General features: G+C 49.6%; 1 protein-coding gene across 1 annotated transcript; it reads right to left on the bottom strand.

Annotated features, from left to right (window-relative positions):
- Window positions 1–8,874: 8,874 nt before the first annotated feature.
- Window positions 8,875–13,117, bottom strand: SNX12 (sorting nexin 12). The gene is made up of 4 exons (XM_032228252.1): window positions 12,861–13,117; window positions 11,496–11,591; window positions 11,195–11,319; window positions 8,875–9,432 (listed from the first exon to the last, which is right to left on the bottom strand). Exons 1-4 carry the CDS (start codon window positions 13,023–13,025, stop codon window positions 9,330–9,332), a joined length of 489 nt encoding a protein of 162 aa, XP_032084143.1. The 5' UTR covers window positions 13,026–13,117; the 3' UTR covers window positions 8,875–9,329.
- Between the last annotated feature and the right edge of the window lie 1,581 nt (window positions 13,118–14,698).

Below are 14,698 nucleotides of genomic sequence, written 5' to 3' on the forward strand. Positions count from 1 at the left end.
GGGTTAGGTTTAGAGCGTTAGCGTTACGTTTAGCGTTAGGTTAAGGGTTAGCGTTAGGTTTTTCGTTAGGTTAAGGGTTAGGTTTAGGGTTAGGTTAAGGGTTAGGTTTAGGGTTAGGTTTAGGGTTAGGTTTGGGGGGGTTAGGGTAAGGTTTTCGCTTTATTTTTACATTTTTCGATCTTTTTCGTCGCGCTGTGATGATGTCACATACGCGCTTTCGTCGACCGCGCTTTCGTCGACCGCGGTTTTGTGGTGGAACCGTCTTGAGTGATGTTCTTGAGGCATGGCGAGGAAGAAAACCTAGCTAGGGCAGAGAAGGAGATCCATTCATTTCCCTAGAAATGCCGCACTCTCGGGTTTAGATGAGGCGAGGAAGGCTCGCCCTACAGATTTCAGCGCAAAAGAGGAAAAACCGGCTCTGGCCAAGATAATAAAAGCTACCAGGGGCCCGACTGGGTGATGCAATAGGGGGGCAGGAAAGGCAGATGGGTTACATAAGCAGAGCAGAGGCAAAGTGACAAGTTTGGATTGGAGATCTGGGCAGCCTGCAGGCAAGGGAGACTTGCAACGAGGCAGCCAGGGAGGAGGAGGCTGGGAGCCTCCCTGCTGAGGAAGGGGGCCGTACTCTGCCTACAGGGCCAGGCCAGAGGTTCCCGGTTTTGTCCGGCAGCCATCTGTGGCAGAGGGGAAGGCTTATCAAATGCCAGATTCCAATAAACTCTCGCAAGCAATTTGATTTAGGCCTGAGCGGCTGGCCAGCTTCCAGCCACTCGGGTTTTGACAGACAACAGGAAGCCGAAGCCAGATAGCCGGCCACTGGCTTTCCTACCAGACCCCACGACAACCAGCGCGGAAGACAAGTTTAATCGAATGTCAAAGAGACAAATGCTTAGGCCAGCTATGCCAAGGATGATGGACGAGAAGGTAAATGTAAGTCCCATTAACTACTGGATACCAACGTTTCTTTTAATAGATGTTATCCGTATACTCTCAAGCAGCCCTTTTCAGAATATGGGCTCTTTTTAAAAATAATAATAATATAATAATATTAATAATAATATTTGAAACTCTATGGAAAGTCAGAAGAGAAATCCAATCATTGACAACCCAGTCCGAGTATTCAGCACCGATATTTCAATGCAGTTTGGCATGGAAAAATGCGCCATTGTATCCATAAAAAGGGGCAAAATCACTGCATGTGAGGGAATTGAAATGCCCAATGGCCAACTAATTAAATGCAACAAAAATGAAGCCTACAAATACTTAGGCATTCTGCAGTTGGATAACATCAAGCATGGAGAAGTAAAAACTATTGTCAGGCGAGAGTACACCAACAGAGTTAGGAAAAATTTTGAAATCTAAATTGAATGGTGGAAATACAATCAAGGCCATAAATACCTGGCAATACCAGTTATAAGATACACCAGCTGGTATAGTTAACTGGACACAAGCTGATTTGGACATTGTGGACCGAAAAACCAGGAAACTAATGACAATGCACTACAGTTTACATCCACGTGGTGATACTGATAAACTGTACCTGCCCCGAAAATCAGGTGGCAGAGGATTATTACAAGTGAAGCAAACAGTTGAAGAACATGCACTGGCTGATTATTTAAAAGAAAGTCAAAGAACATCTATTAATCGAAGTAAAGAACAAAAATCTACTGAAGGCCCAACAGATTGAAACAAGAATACAGAAAAGATGTGATAAAATCAATAATGGAGAGTTGGCAGAACAAAGCACTGCATGGCCAATTTCTGGAAAAAAATAAAAGATAAAGTGGACAGTGAAAAAAACTTGGTTATGGTTAACAGCAGATACATTAAAGAAAGAAACAGAGTCACTAATCCTGGCTGCGGAAGAACAAGCTATCCGCACAAATGCCATTAAGGCCAAAATCGAAAAATCCTCTGATGATGCCAAATGCAGACTTTGCAAAGAAGCTGATGAAACTGTTGATCACATACTCAGCTGCTGTAAAAAAAAAAATCACCCAGACTGATTATAAATTGCAGCACAATTCAGTAGCACAAATGATCCATTGGAATTTGTGCAAAAATTATAATATTAAAACAGCAACAAACTGGTGGGAACATCAGCCTGAAAAAAGTCACCGAAAATCAGATGGTCAAGATCTTGTGGGATTTCCGTATACAAACGGACAAAATACTGGCGCATAATACACCACACATCACACTGGTTGAAAAAAAATAAGGTTACAATCATAGACGTCGCAATACCAAGTGATAGCAAGGTCGACGAGAAGGAACATGAAAAAATCGCAAATACCAGGACTTAAAAATCGAAATTCAACGACTATGGCACAAACCAGCAGTGGTATTGGCACACTGGGTGCTATTCCAAAGCACTGGAATTAGATTTGAAACAGTTAAAAATTGACAAAATCGCCATCAGTCAAATGCAAAAAGCCACACTGCTTGGATCTGCACGCATATTACGAAAATACGTTATGATGTCCTAGGCCCCTGGGTGGGGCCCGACTAGTAACCAATGCCAAATCTGGCGAAACAACTGGCCGCTGTGATACAATTGTATAATAATAATAGTAATAATAATAATAATAATAATAATATGAAGACCCTGTAAAATATATCCATTGAAATATCTAGAAATCTTTCTCTTTTTCACAGAGAATTCATGCCTAGTTTCTTCTCATTAGTTTCCACAACTCCAGCAAGTATTAACCACATTCAGGACATAGAATAAATAGGGTCATATGTTTTCTAACCTCGTAATGACTGAAAAAGTGAATAATTAATGAAAAGATGAGTCTCTCACTCAATTTTTCTCACACCAACCCAGCGATCCTTTTCCAGCCCCCCCCTGAAATCTTCATCCCCACCCCCACCCGCCCCGCCTCCATGGGTAGGTGGTTAGGTCAACCTCTCTGGAATTTAATAGGTACTTTTCAAGCTCACTTACCCACAGAATTCTTCACTTAGAAGCTTTATATTTCACCCTTTAAAACGTGACACTTTCCTCATTTTTCTGCTACTGTGCAGAGGGGGGGAAATGAAATCCGGTACAGAATGAATGCAACTTTTTAATTATATAGCTTTCTGCCAAAATTAAGCTTTGGCCCGGAGCAGAAATCTGGACCTTTTACGCAACTTTATAGCCGTTCAGTGGGGATCAGAGCAGGAATCACCACCCTTGGAACCTCATGATTAGTAGATGAAAAGCCAGGCAGATGCCAAAACATAGTGCGGATCACTGCTGCCCTGAAGTGGTCACATGTGCAAGGAACTCATGACTACCTGGATTGTGAAAAATGCTCTAATCTACCAATTTCCTTGCCTGTTCGTCTTACATCAAAGCATCCCGATATAAAAACAGTCCTTTAATTACAAACTGGAATAGTTCTTCTTCCAGCAATCTGCATTTATGACCACATCCCTACAGAGGAAGCTAGCAAGAAATGTGTTTGTGGCACAGGAAGTGCTCCTCCTCACATTAATAGCAGAGAAGTCGGTTTATAATTCCAAGGTGAACCTTATTGCAAAACCAGCTTTCAGGGCACTGTTCAGTCTTGTTAAAACCGTGCAGAGAATCTTATTTTTACCAGGAACACCACAGCTCAGTAGGACAGATTTATTTTGATAAATGTAGAATTATTGGAAACAATGTTGGAAATCATTCATCCAACCCCTTATTCAGTATTTTTACATCATTTCTCCGTGGCCTGGCTCCTTCATAGAATGCCACACAAAGGAACAGTGTTGATACCATACAAATGTATACATTTTTCGGCAGGCTCCAGTTGGATAAATAATTCCTACTGTTCTTTATACTCTAGCTCTTATTAGAATCGAGACTAGGATGTCTGTTCGGTTTCTGGGATTGACATATTATTTGGGAGTGGCTTCACTTATACAACATTCCATAAAACACAATTGAACAAGAGCTGTAAGATATATAACATATATATATGAACAGTTTGGGCATTGATACATTAATTCAGCTATCCCATTATTGCAAAATTTAACATATAATTTTCAAAATGTAGTATTTAATCTCGTCTTTGAAAAATCTTATTCTACCCACTTAAATGGCCAGTCCTGGAAATGCTGAGACTCAGCCTTCAAATAAGACATTTTGCTACTCCTGCCTATCCTCGTGGAAAGTACCAGTAGCAAGTCTTATTTCCCCCTCGCTTGTGACTGGATTGCAAAATCAGGAATTTAAAATTGCTCTGTAATCTACTCGGTAGAGTGTTTTATTAACCGACAATGGACTTCCGATAAACAGAAATCCATATAATTTTAAGGATACTTGTTCGGGAAATTGATGAACCGAGAAGTTAATTTTTTAAAATGGTAATTCCATTTCCCTCTCATTCACGTCTGAGCCAAAGGCAAAGAAAGAGATTTTCCAGTTGTTCCCATGCGGATTACACAACCTGGGTTCTTGCTGGGAAAGATACTATCTGCTTTACATGTCCTACTACATCTAGATATTCCCTATTCTTCTAACTTGGACGGAGATTCCTTGGACCTTACTTCCCTCTGCTGGTGATTAGCCACCCTTGCATCAGGAAACAGGTAGGGCATGGACTGGCAGGCAGGATTGCTTCTGAGCTGATGGGGCAACAATTCCGTTATATATTTTGGAGATTCTGCCTTGCCTATGTTGCTGCCTCCAGCTGTTGAAACACAAGCAGAAGTAGAAGTACAGCATGAACTTGAGCCCTAAGGCTAGCAAAACGGAGCGCAGAATCCTGCACAAGTTTGTGAGTCAGAGCTTGTCGAAAAAGCTACGCACATTTTCACTTTCCAGAAAATGGAGCTATATTTTCGGTAGTTCCCCTATTACATGAATCCAGTTCTTCCCCTTACTCATCTTACCCCGAAATAACCCAAATATGGCTGGCCTCTGGCTTAGATCTAGTTTGTAAATGTACAATGCTGACAGCTCCAGTAGATACATATACTGTAAAATTATATCAATAAGCAGCCTGTCTTGATTCACATGTTTCTATGGTTGAATAAGTGTTTCCAGAGGCTTATTGATTTGATTTGATTTGTCTTGTATGCCGCCCACTCCCGAAGGACTCCGGGCGGCTCACAATAGACAAGGGAAAGGGGGAAAACTAGACAAAGACAACACTTTAAAAACAAAACCGCAACATTCACAATTTCCGTGGGGCTGGATATTTCACAGGCCCCCTGGCCAGTTGGAGCAGCCAGGACTTGGTGGCTTTGCGGAAGGCCGGGAGGGTAGTAAGGGTCCGGATCTCGACAGGGAGATCATTCCAGAGGGCTGGAGCTGCAACAGAGAAGGCTCTCCCCTGGGGGGTCACCAGCCGACATTGGCTGGCAGATGGAATTCGGAGGAGACATCGATTGATAACTCAATGGGTCCTTGGCACCCCACGACTTTGTAAAGCTTTTCAATATTTTCGTTGACTTGCATATCTTTACTTAATTTAGCTACTATAAGAATAAACTGCTGCCATAAAATCAAAAATTGTTCATATGTTGAACATGGTTTGTTTGTAAGGAGTCAGAATAGACCCTGCTACTCCTCCTCTCTCTGCAGCAGAGATGAAGATCAGGCACCATGCAGGCTCAGAATCCAGGCACTGCCTCTGTAATGCTACGAAACGGCATTTGGCAGATTTTATTTATTTCCCAACGTTCCACAGCAGACAAGGTACAAGGTCAAAGCAAATGAACTTTTGCAAGCATTCAAAACTGAAATAATCAATGATTATTGATCGATGGTAATTTATCGTTAAAAAGGCCATGAAACTGAAGGCCGAGGGGCACGGATTGAGAGCTCTCCTTTCTCTCGGGGAACCCCAGGCAGCACTCCTCCCCTGCACAGCCACCACGTCGCGAGGTGCTACTATGATGAGTACAGGCAGTCCTCGACTTTACAACAGTTCATTTAGTGGCCATTTGATGTTACGACGACACCGGATACGGAGCTGATGACCATTTTTCAGTTACCACCTTTGCAGCGTCCCCCGTGGTCGCATGTTCAAAATTCGGGCGCCTGGCAACCGACTCACATTTATGATAGTTGCAGTGTCACTGTGTGTGTATGTGTGTGTGTTGGTGTGTGTTGGTGTTTCACGCGATCCCCTTTTGCGACCAAGTCAGTGGGGAAGCCAGGTTCATTGAACAACCCCCAATTTATCAACTGCAGTGATTCACTTAACAACCGAGGCAAGAAAGGTAATAAAACAGGGCAAAACTCAACACATTTCTCAGTTAGCAATACAGATCTTGGGCTCGATTGTGGTCGTAAGTCGAGGACTGCCTCTGATTTATTCGCCTTTCTTGCAGCCGCCCCCTCCAGGGTGCCAAAGGGAGAGCGGGCCGGTTTACGGGCAGGCGGCTCCTCCCAGGGCCGCAGCCGCCTCCCGGGAACCGCCGTGGCATCTCCTTAACGTCCCCCCCCCCCCGGTCCAAAGCCTCACGAGGACTCGCCCCCCCGGCTCCCCCCCACGCCCCTCTCTTCCGGCCACCGAGCTGAAGGGCCAGCTGGGCGGGCGGGCGCCCGCGACTCCACGTTCGCATTCCGCGCCAAGCTTCTCATTGGTCCGCCAAAGAAACCCTCCACCAATCCGACGAGGACCTCATCCCATCGGCGCCGAGGAGCCCACGTGCAGCGAGGCGGCCAATGGAAAGTGAGCGTTGGGGGCGCCGCTTCCCCCCCTTTCTCTCTCGTTTCCGACGCCTCGTTGCTTGCGAGGCCGACTTTGGACTGCACCATCTTTTGCCCTGCCGGGGGGGGGGGAGGCAGAAGGATGCCTGTGGCCCCCTGGCGAATCTTGGTCCCTCCCATGAGCAAACTTCGGATGGTCCCGGCGCTGCTGCTGCGGGCAGGAGCGGAGGTGGAGGGTGGGGGGCGAGGGAGCCCCTCTTTCCCGGCCTGCTGGGATTGCCGGCCAGCCGGTGTCACTTGGAGGTCTCCGGGCAAAGCCAAGTGGCAGAAGGGCATCGGCCGAGCAAGCAGCGCTCGTCTTTCACGGCCAGGCACGAAAGCGCAGCTGCTCAGGTGCCCGAATCTCCGTTATTCCCTCCCCGGGGCAAAGGATGCCCAAGCCTGGGTAAGGAGCAGCAGCTCGAGGTGGCCCGAATCCCTCGGGCCAGGAATTCCGCCCAAGGGAGCTTCTCCGTCCCCTCTCCAAATGCTGGCATAGGATCTTTAAAGGAGATTCTGGCAGCATGGCCACACCAGACTCTACAGCAGGGGTGTCCAAACTTGGGAACTTCAAGACTTGTGGACTTCAATTCCCAGAATTCCCCAGCCAGCATAGCTTGGGAACTTTTAAGACTTGGGGACTTCAACTCCCAGAATTCCCCAGCCAGCTATGCTTAAGTCTTAAAGTTCCCAAGCTATACTGGCTGGGGAATTATGGGAGTTGAAGTCCACAAGTCTTAAAAGTTCCCAAGTTTGGACACCCCCTGCTCTACAGCCACCAAAGTCACCTTTGTCTTCCCACCTTAAAGGTAACGAAAAGCCCCTTCTCTCTGGCAGGACACGCAGACACCTTTGGCTTCACAGTGGTTTTAATGTGAACAAGTCTCGGACGTTACATCAGTCGGTCCAAGAACACAGGAGGCTTGACTTGTAAGCCTCCCCCCTTCAAAGGGACTCAGGTACAAGCAGCAACAGCCATGGACCTTCAGACTTGGGAACCAAATAAAAGTGTATTTAAAGCCCACAGCGAACGCAGACTGCTCCAGATAGGGGGTGCTGGTTTCCTTCGGGCCGCAGCTTTGGAAGACTGCTTGCGGTCAAGCACTTAACTGGTCATCTCCATTCATTGGCCGCTTCCCAGCCCTGCTCTGCCCTCCACTGGACTTTAAGCAGGGCTGGAATGGGAGACCAGACGCCCTTCAAATAGTGTTTAACCAAGATGGGCAAGCTTGAGGAATGCAGAGAACATAATTCGTATATGGCCTCTCCCTTCTCACTCCACATCTCAGTTAATTGCCCAACCTAAACCGTGGAAGGTGCGAAAGAAGTAACTTTAATTAAAGCTTTGGGATATGGACTGATATTCTAACCCCTTACCCTCACGCCCCTTTCCCAGGGGCCAACCCGTACAGGAAGCTGGGCATTGCAAAGACCTATTCAACTGAGGAAGCTCCTTGGGGGGGGGACCACAAAACCCCCCACAAGCCCTTCTATAAAAACCTCCCGTTTCATTACACATTAAACAGCAGAGAACTTTGCACCACAATCTTGCAAGCACGGAGTTGTGAGCTCAAGAGGGAGGCTCTGCAGATCAAGCACCACATATAGTACAACTTCCAGTTCAAAGGCAAAAAAAAGGGGGGACTTTAAATCACGCAGGTCTCCAAGCACAGAAACAGCCTCCCCCACCCCCTCCCCAAAATAGCACAGGCAGCCTCTTTCCTGGGGTCAAATGGCTGACCTCTGCAGCTGCAGCACAAACCAGGGAAAAGATTCAATGGGCTAAGGGGGCTGAAGAAGCTCTACCCAGCTGCTGGATGCCTTCAAACATGAAATGCTGGCACAGCCTTTTGCTGTAAGTCAGGCAACTGTAACCTGTCATTTTCCATGGTATAATCCAGGCCGGCCTGCACAAGACATTGCTGATAAATTTTGGGGAGCCTCATATCTGCTGGGGTGCGGATTTTGCCTACATGGGGATCCTCTCTCTCTCTTCCACCAGAAAGAGTTTGGCAAAAGCTCTTCTGTACTGGACATCATTTCGGGCAAGATACCTTCGAAGCTCCTTCCAAACATTACGACGAGGGAAAGGGGAACTCGAGTCCCTGCATGGCGTCTGTGTGGACTTCCCAAAGGCCTGATCACTGACAAAAGAGGTTTTGGTCCATAAGGCTACCTTCAAAGAAGGGAGAAGGGACTGGAAAGCAGAAACTGGTTTTAATCATTCAGGGCCAAGACACTAATATTGACATGAAAGAACAGCTCTGAGCAACAGACTCTGTGCCAAGTTCTCTCCAGAGACATCTGTCCAGGCAGGAAAACTCCCTACCACCTTACTCAAAAAAGCAGACGGCTCAGATCCCTAGTGTATATTCTTAACACAAGGTCCTGGCAAGCTTTACACACCCACCGATAAGTACAGCTATTCATAAATCCTCACCTTTCATGCAGAAACCAAAAACCAACAGAATTTGTCGTGGCTGCCTGACAAGGGGTGGAATGGGATGGCGGTGATGGGCAACACTGGAGAAGTAGGGGAGTTCGGAAAGAGAGGGAGAGAGAAAAAAAAGCTGGTTCAGAAGAAAGTGTAAAAATAAATGTCATTTTTGCAGAGAGGAAAAAAAAAAAAATACGGAAGAGACCAGGCTCCCCTCTACTGGCGGACTTTCCCCGGGACGTAATTCCTATCGATAGTTTCGTCTTGCAGGAACATATGTAAGCAGCGCTCGTTCTGTGCCAGCGGGTGTCCAGCGATTCTACCAGGAGAAAACGAGGAAAGGCAGGGGGGTTATTGCGTGGTCCAACAGCTACCTGCTGGCTGACATTACACAAGGAAGAATCACAATGGGTACACAATGCAATCGTGGTCTTGCAGGGCTTTAATTGCCGTTCTTTCTCCTTTGGCCCTGGAATAATAGTTTGCTCAGAGATCCGGGCCTTTCGCTCGGTTCTCTTCCCTGGGCTCCATTAGGAATTAAATGGAGAAGATGCCAGTTTCTACGAGAGGCAGAAAACAGGCAGAGCTGCTGGCGGTGGCAGAGGAAGCAGGCTGAACAACAGCATATGGCTCTTATCCTAACGGAGGAGATATGTTTTCTGATGGACCAGCACTTTTCAAATAAAACTGGGCACTCTGCCCGTAACAGGAGACAAATGTCCACCCCCTGCCTTCAAAGCAGCACACAGGATATTCCTCCCTCCCTCCCACAACTGGATAAGGCAAGCAAGATGCAAAAAAAGAGATGAACCTTATCAGTTGAGGATGGACTTGAACCCAGGCCTCGCCTGAGCTTATTCCAACCATTTAACCCTAAACATGTTCTGCACATTTAAAGGTAATATAATGGAAATACTCAACTTACCAACAACCCCTCGAACAGATACTTATAACCAGTGGTGGGTTGCTCATCCCGTTCCAACCGGTACGGCGGCGTCCTCGTGCACACGCGCAGTTCACGCATGCGACTTAGCACCTGCGCGATGCTCCAGCTGCTCGCGGAGAATCGCGCAGGCGCTGTATGTGTCATGCGCCTGCGTGGAAGCGCAGAAGCCTTCAAAGACTGGTAAGGAGCGCGGGCGGGCAGGTAGGCCCTTCGGCGTTCCCGGAAGTTACTTCCGGGTTCACCGACCAACCGGTCCGCGCGGACCGGTTGAAACCCACCCCTGCTTATAACCCAATTGCAAAGCCAGACAGCCACTCTAACCCTCTTGGTCATGCAATTACTAGAGCCGAGGTGGCGCAGTGGTTAGGGTGCAGTACTGCAGGCCACTTCAGCTGACTGTTATCTGCAGTTCAGCGGTTCAAATCTCACCGGCTCAAGGTTGACTCAGCCTTCCATCCTTCCGAGGTGGGTGAAATGAGGACCCAGACTGTGGGGGGACGATATGCTGACTCTGTAAACCGCTTAGAGAGGGCTGAAAGCCCTATGAAGCGGTATATAAGTCTAACTGCTATTACTAATTACAGAATGGATTCACCTTTACAGCTGTTTGAAGTGTCGCAGGCACATTAGCACAATTTTTGATGCTTTGGGCTGATTTTTGGTGTTTAGTTCTGGCTTCTGGCAAAAAAAAACAACAACCCACCCACTAAATAAAATTGATTCGCTCACTGACGGCTACGTTTACTTAACGGCCACCAAAAAAAAAGGTCATAAAATCAGGTACAGTGACGGCTTGATGACAAACAACCATCAATTACGGTTATTAGTCGAGAATTACTTGTCCGATTTAACTGAGCTTTCAAACAGAGTGTACTAAAACAAATTCATCTAACATAAGGGGTCTCCAAACTTGGCAAATTTAAGATGTGGACTTTCCCAGCTGGCTTGGGAACTCTGGGAGTTGAGTCAAAAGTTGCCAATGGTAATATGCCAAGTTTGGAGAGACCTCGTCTAACGCACTAAGCCAAACCATGAACCCCTTAAAATTCAGCGGGCAGCACCCCTGCCTCTGGCATGACCTGGTCCTTCTTCCCCAAACAGCCAAGCGCCTCCCCCACCCACCCCCAGGCCTTACTTGTTGATGAACTGTTCTAAGCCTTGTCTTCTTTCTTCTATGAAGGACTCCTCAAAGATGCCTTCGTCTCCCCGGAAAGGAAGCTGGCGCTTCAAGGCCTTGCCAGGCAATGGAGGTACTACAATCTGTAAGCGGAGAGTGTTAGGGTTTTTAGCGGGGGAGGAGAACCGGATGCTTGCCAGCTGCTTCGTTTCTCGTGTGGCCCCTCCCGGTTGCTCAGCCCCAGAGTGGTCTTCCAGAGCGGGCTCCAGGCAAGCGCCTCGCGCCTCCCCCCCCTTGCCCGGCTGCTGGATGCACCCACCTTACTGTCCCGCTCCAGCTCATTCTTCAGCCATTCAAAGTCGCTGTATCGCCGCCTCACGCAGGAGTCTTTCAGTTTGAAGATGGGCAGGTTTGTCTGGTTGGGAAGAAGAGAGGATGGAAGGCCGCCCCCTCCTCCTCCTCCTCCTCCTCGCCTTCCCCCCAAGGCAGTTTGAGAGGGCAAGGAGCCATTTCCTGTAGGAGAAGATCCCCCCTCTTCCTGCACATCTCCCCCCACCCTCCACACCCCCTGCCAAAGCTTCCAGACCCCTCCCACCATCAGGATCCTCTGCAGGGTAACATTCTCCTGGCAGGGCTGGCTGCCTTTTCTATCAGCCATGGGGAGGGGGGGGGAATCCAGCCTCTCCTAAGCAAGGAGACCCCCCCCCCCCCCGAAGGTTCCCTGCCCCTGAGTCCCCCTGCCCCTCCTTAGCTGGGCACCCATAACTCCCTCCCCTCGCTTTAATAGGTGGGTGGGAGGTTATTAGGTGGGTGGGAGGGTGGGAAGTTAATAGGTGGGTGGGTGGCTCTCAGCCCCTCCAAAGCAATGAGACCCTCCCCCCACCCGAAGGTTTCCTACCCGGGGCCCCCCTTCCCCTCCTTAGCTGTGCACCCATAACTCTTCCCCCCTCGCTTTAATAGGTGGGTGGGAGGTTATTAGGTGGGAGGTTATTAGGTGGGTGGGAGGGTGGGAGGTTAATAGGTGGGTGGGTGGGTGGCTCTCAGCCCCTCCAAAGCAATGAGACCCTCCCCACACCCGAAGGTTTCCTACCAGGAGCCCCCCTTCCCCTGCTTAGCTGTGCACCCATAACTCTTCCCCCCTCGCTTTAATAGGTGGGTGGCAGGTTATTAGGTGGGTGGGTGGGTGGGCGGTTAATAGGTGGGTGGGTGGGAGGCTCTCAGCCCCTCCAAAGGAATGAGATCTCCCCCCCCACCCGAAGGTTTCCTACCCGCCCCCCCCTTTCCCTCCTTAGCTGTGCACCCACAACTCTTCCCCCCTCGCTTTAATAGGTGGGTGGGAGGTTATTAGGTGGGTGGGAGATTAATAGATGGGGGGGCTTAGTCCCTCCAAAGCAATGAGACCCTCGACCCACCCGAAGGTTTCCTACCCCGGAGTCCCCCTGCCCCTCCTTAGCTGTGCACCCATGCACCCATTAATAGGTAGGTGGGTGTGTGGGGGGTTAATAGGTTTAATAGGTGGGTGGGGGGCTCTCAGCCCTTCCTAAGCAAGGAGACCCTCCCCTCCCCCGAAGGTTTCCTACCCCGGAGCCCCCCTACCTCCCCCCCTGGGGGCAGCCTCCTCCGGGAGGCGGGGTCAGGAGGGGAAGCCCCGCCCACCCACGCGAAGCCCCGCCCACCCACGCACTCTCATGCGGAGCTCGTAGCTGGTGTAGCGGGCCCGCCCGACGCCCACGGTCTGCGGGTTGAAGATGTCGATCTCCAGGAAGTTGCTGGGCGGCCCGTAGGCGTCCGTCAGGTCCTGCGGCTTCGAGTTCAGGCGCCGCGTGTCGGCCACCGCCGCCTCGGTCATGATGGAGGGACGCGCCGTCGGTCAGAGCCGCCTCAGCGGAACCCGCCCCGCCGCCCCCGCCGCTACTACTCCGGCCGCCGCCGCCTCTTCCTCAGCGCTGCGGCGCCGCAATACATAACGCCGCCCCGGAACCTGCGCGGATAGGCGCGGCGTCCCTTCCGCCCTGCATAACCGCAGCCAGGATCCAGGTTCCGGGGCTCCCGACGCGCCAACCCGGCGACGCGCATAACTCAAAAGTCTCTCCTTGCCGGCAAGGGGGGCATGAATGCCTTATCCATGGCGCGGGGTTCCGGAACTCCGGTCCCGGGAACCTGCATTCAGCATTACCTCCCTGCCCGCACCCGGCAGAAGGGGAGGAAATATCCACGGTCCGGGGCTTGCCTGTCAAAGAGTGCCCCGACTGCTGCATCGCAAGGAAATGCCTCTTCGCCTGGTAGAGGGGGGCACGTTCGTGGCTTGGGCTCATGCGCGAGATTGCCTCGCCCTGTCCTGTGGAGCCGAGTGGGTCGCTGGCGCTTTTGCAAGAGGCGGGCCGGGGGAGGGGGGGTTCAGACGTGCAAACATACAAAAAAAAATCAAAATGCCTTAAAATGCGTTTTGTGGAGTTTCCCCTTCATCGGATTGCAAACTTACAAAGGGTCCTACAGGTTCGGGGGTGGTGTGGTGGGGAATGGTTATTCCCCCCCCCTCCCATTCTAACCCTGCCGTTCCTTTTCCTGATATTTCAGTGCATTTATAACCGCCTTCTTCAAAAGAGGAAAGCAGAACTCAAGCAGATCCTGGCATAGTAATAGCAGCAGCAGCAGCATCACAAGCAGCAAAGTACTTGAAATCAACACGCAGGCGAAAAATGCTGCAGCCTGAACGGGAAGAAGGGAAAACACACACACACACACACACACACCACACCAGCCAGTTCCTACAGCAGGTGTCAGCAAAGCGCAAGAACCGGCAAGGTGAACTGGATCGAAGCAGCCTTTTCACCCCCCCCCCCCAAATGGGCTGGGCTGGGCTGCACCTCCCAGAATTTCCAGCCGGGATTAGGAGGTTTTGCAGCAGGCGGGCTCCCAGGGAGGACCTTATATAAAGAACTCCCATTCCCCCCCCTCCCAAACTGGGGACACAAATTTCCCCAGAGGTCGAATTTCCTACCAATCTGCCGGCTTTTAACTTCAGGAGGTGCAATTTTGGACCGCAGGGATGCAGCTCTTGATCCCGAAGACTTGGCGTACCTTCTTGTCTCTGGGATGGTTCAGTTGGTGGTTTAAATAAAGGTGTGTTTTTGCTCAAAAGCAACGGCGAAAGTGTGGATCCAGAGGCGCCTTTATTCCTTCTGTTATTGCTTACCACCAAGAATGCCCATGATGGTGGATTGAGAGAGCTCCGACGTGCTTTAAAACCAGGCGCAACTTGGATTGCACCCTGATGGCCACATCTAGGCAGTTTTCACGGTACCTGCGGCTATTCCCCCCCCCCCCATGTTTTAACTTTTGCTTAGTTTGGTTGCAGGTATCTTATGACTCTCCATCTATCCCGTGAACCTAGAAAATATTTTAATAATCAGGTTAACTACTGTGCATATTAAGACATTAGTCCTGTCTCGGCAGGTGGCATGGCTTGGGTCTCATGGCCTGTCAAAAGGAAAATGCATGGCATGTCAGGGAGCGAACATT

Source organism: Thamnophis elegans, chromosome 12 (assembly GCF_009769535.1).
Source record: "Thamnophis elegans isolate rThaEle1 chromosome 12, rThaEle1.pri, whole genome shotgun sequence".
NCBI lineage: Eukaryota > Metazoa > Chordata > Lepidosauria > Squamata > Colubridae > Thamnophis > Thamnophis elegans.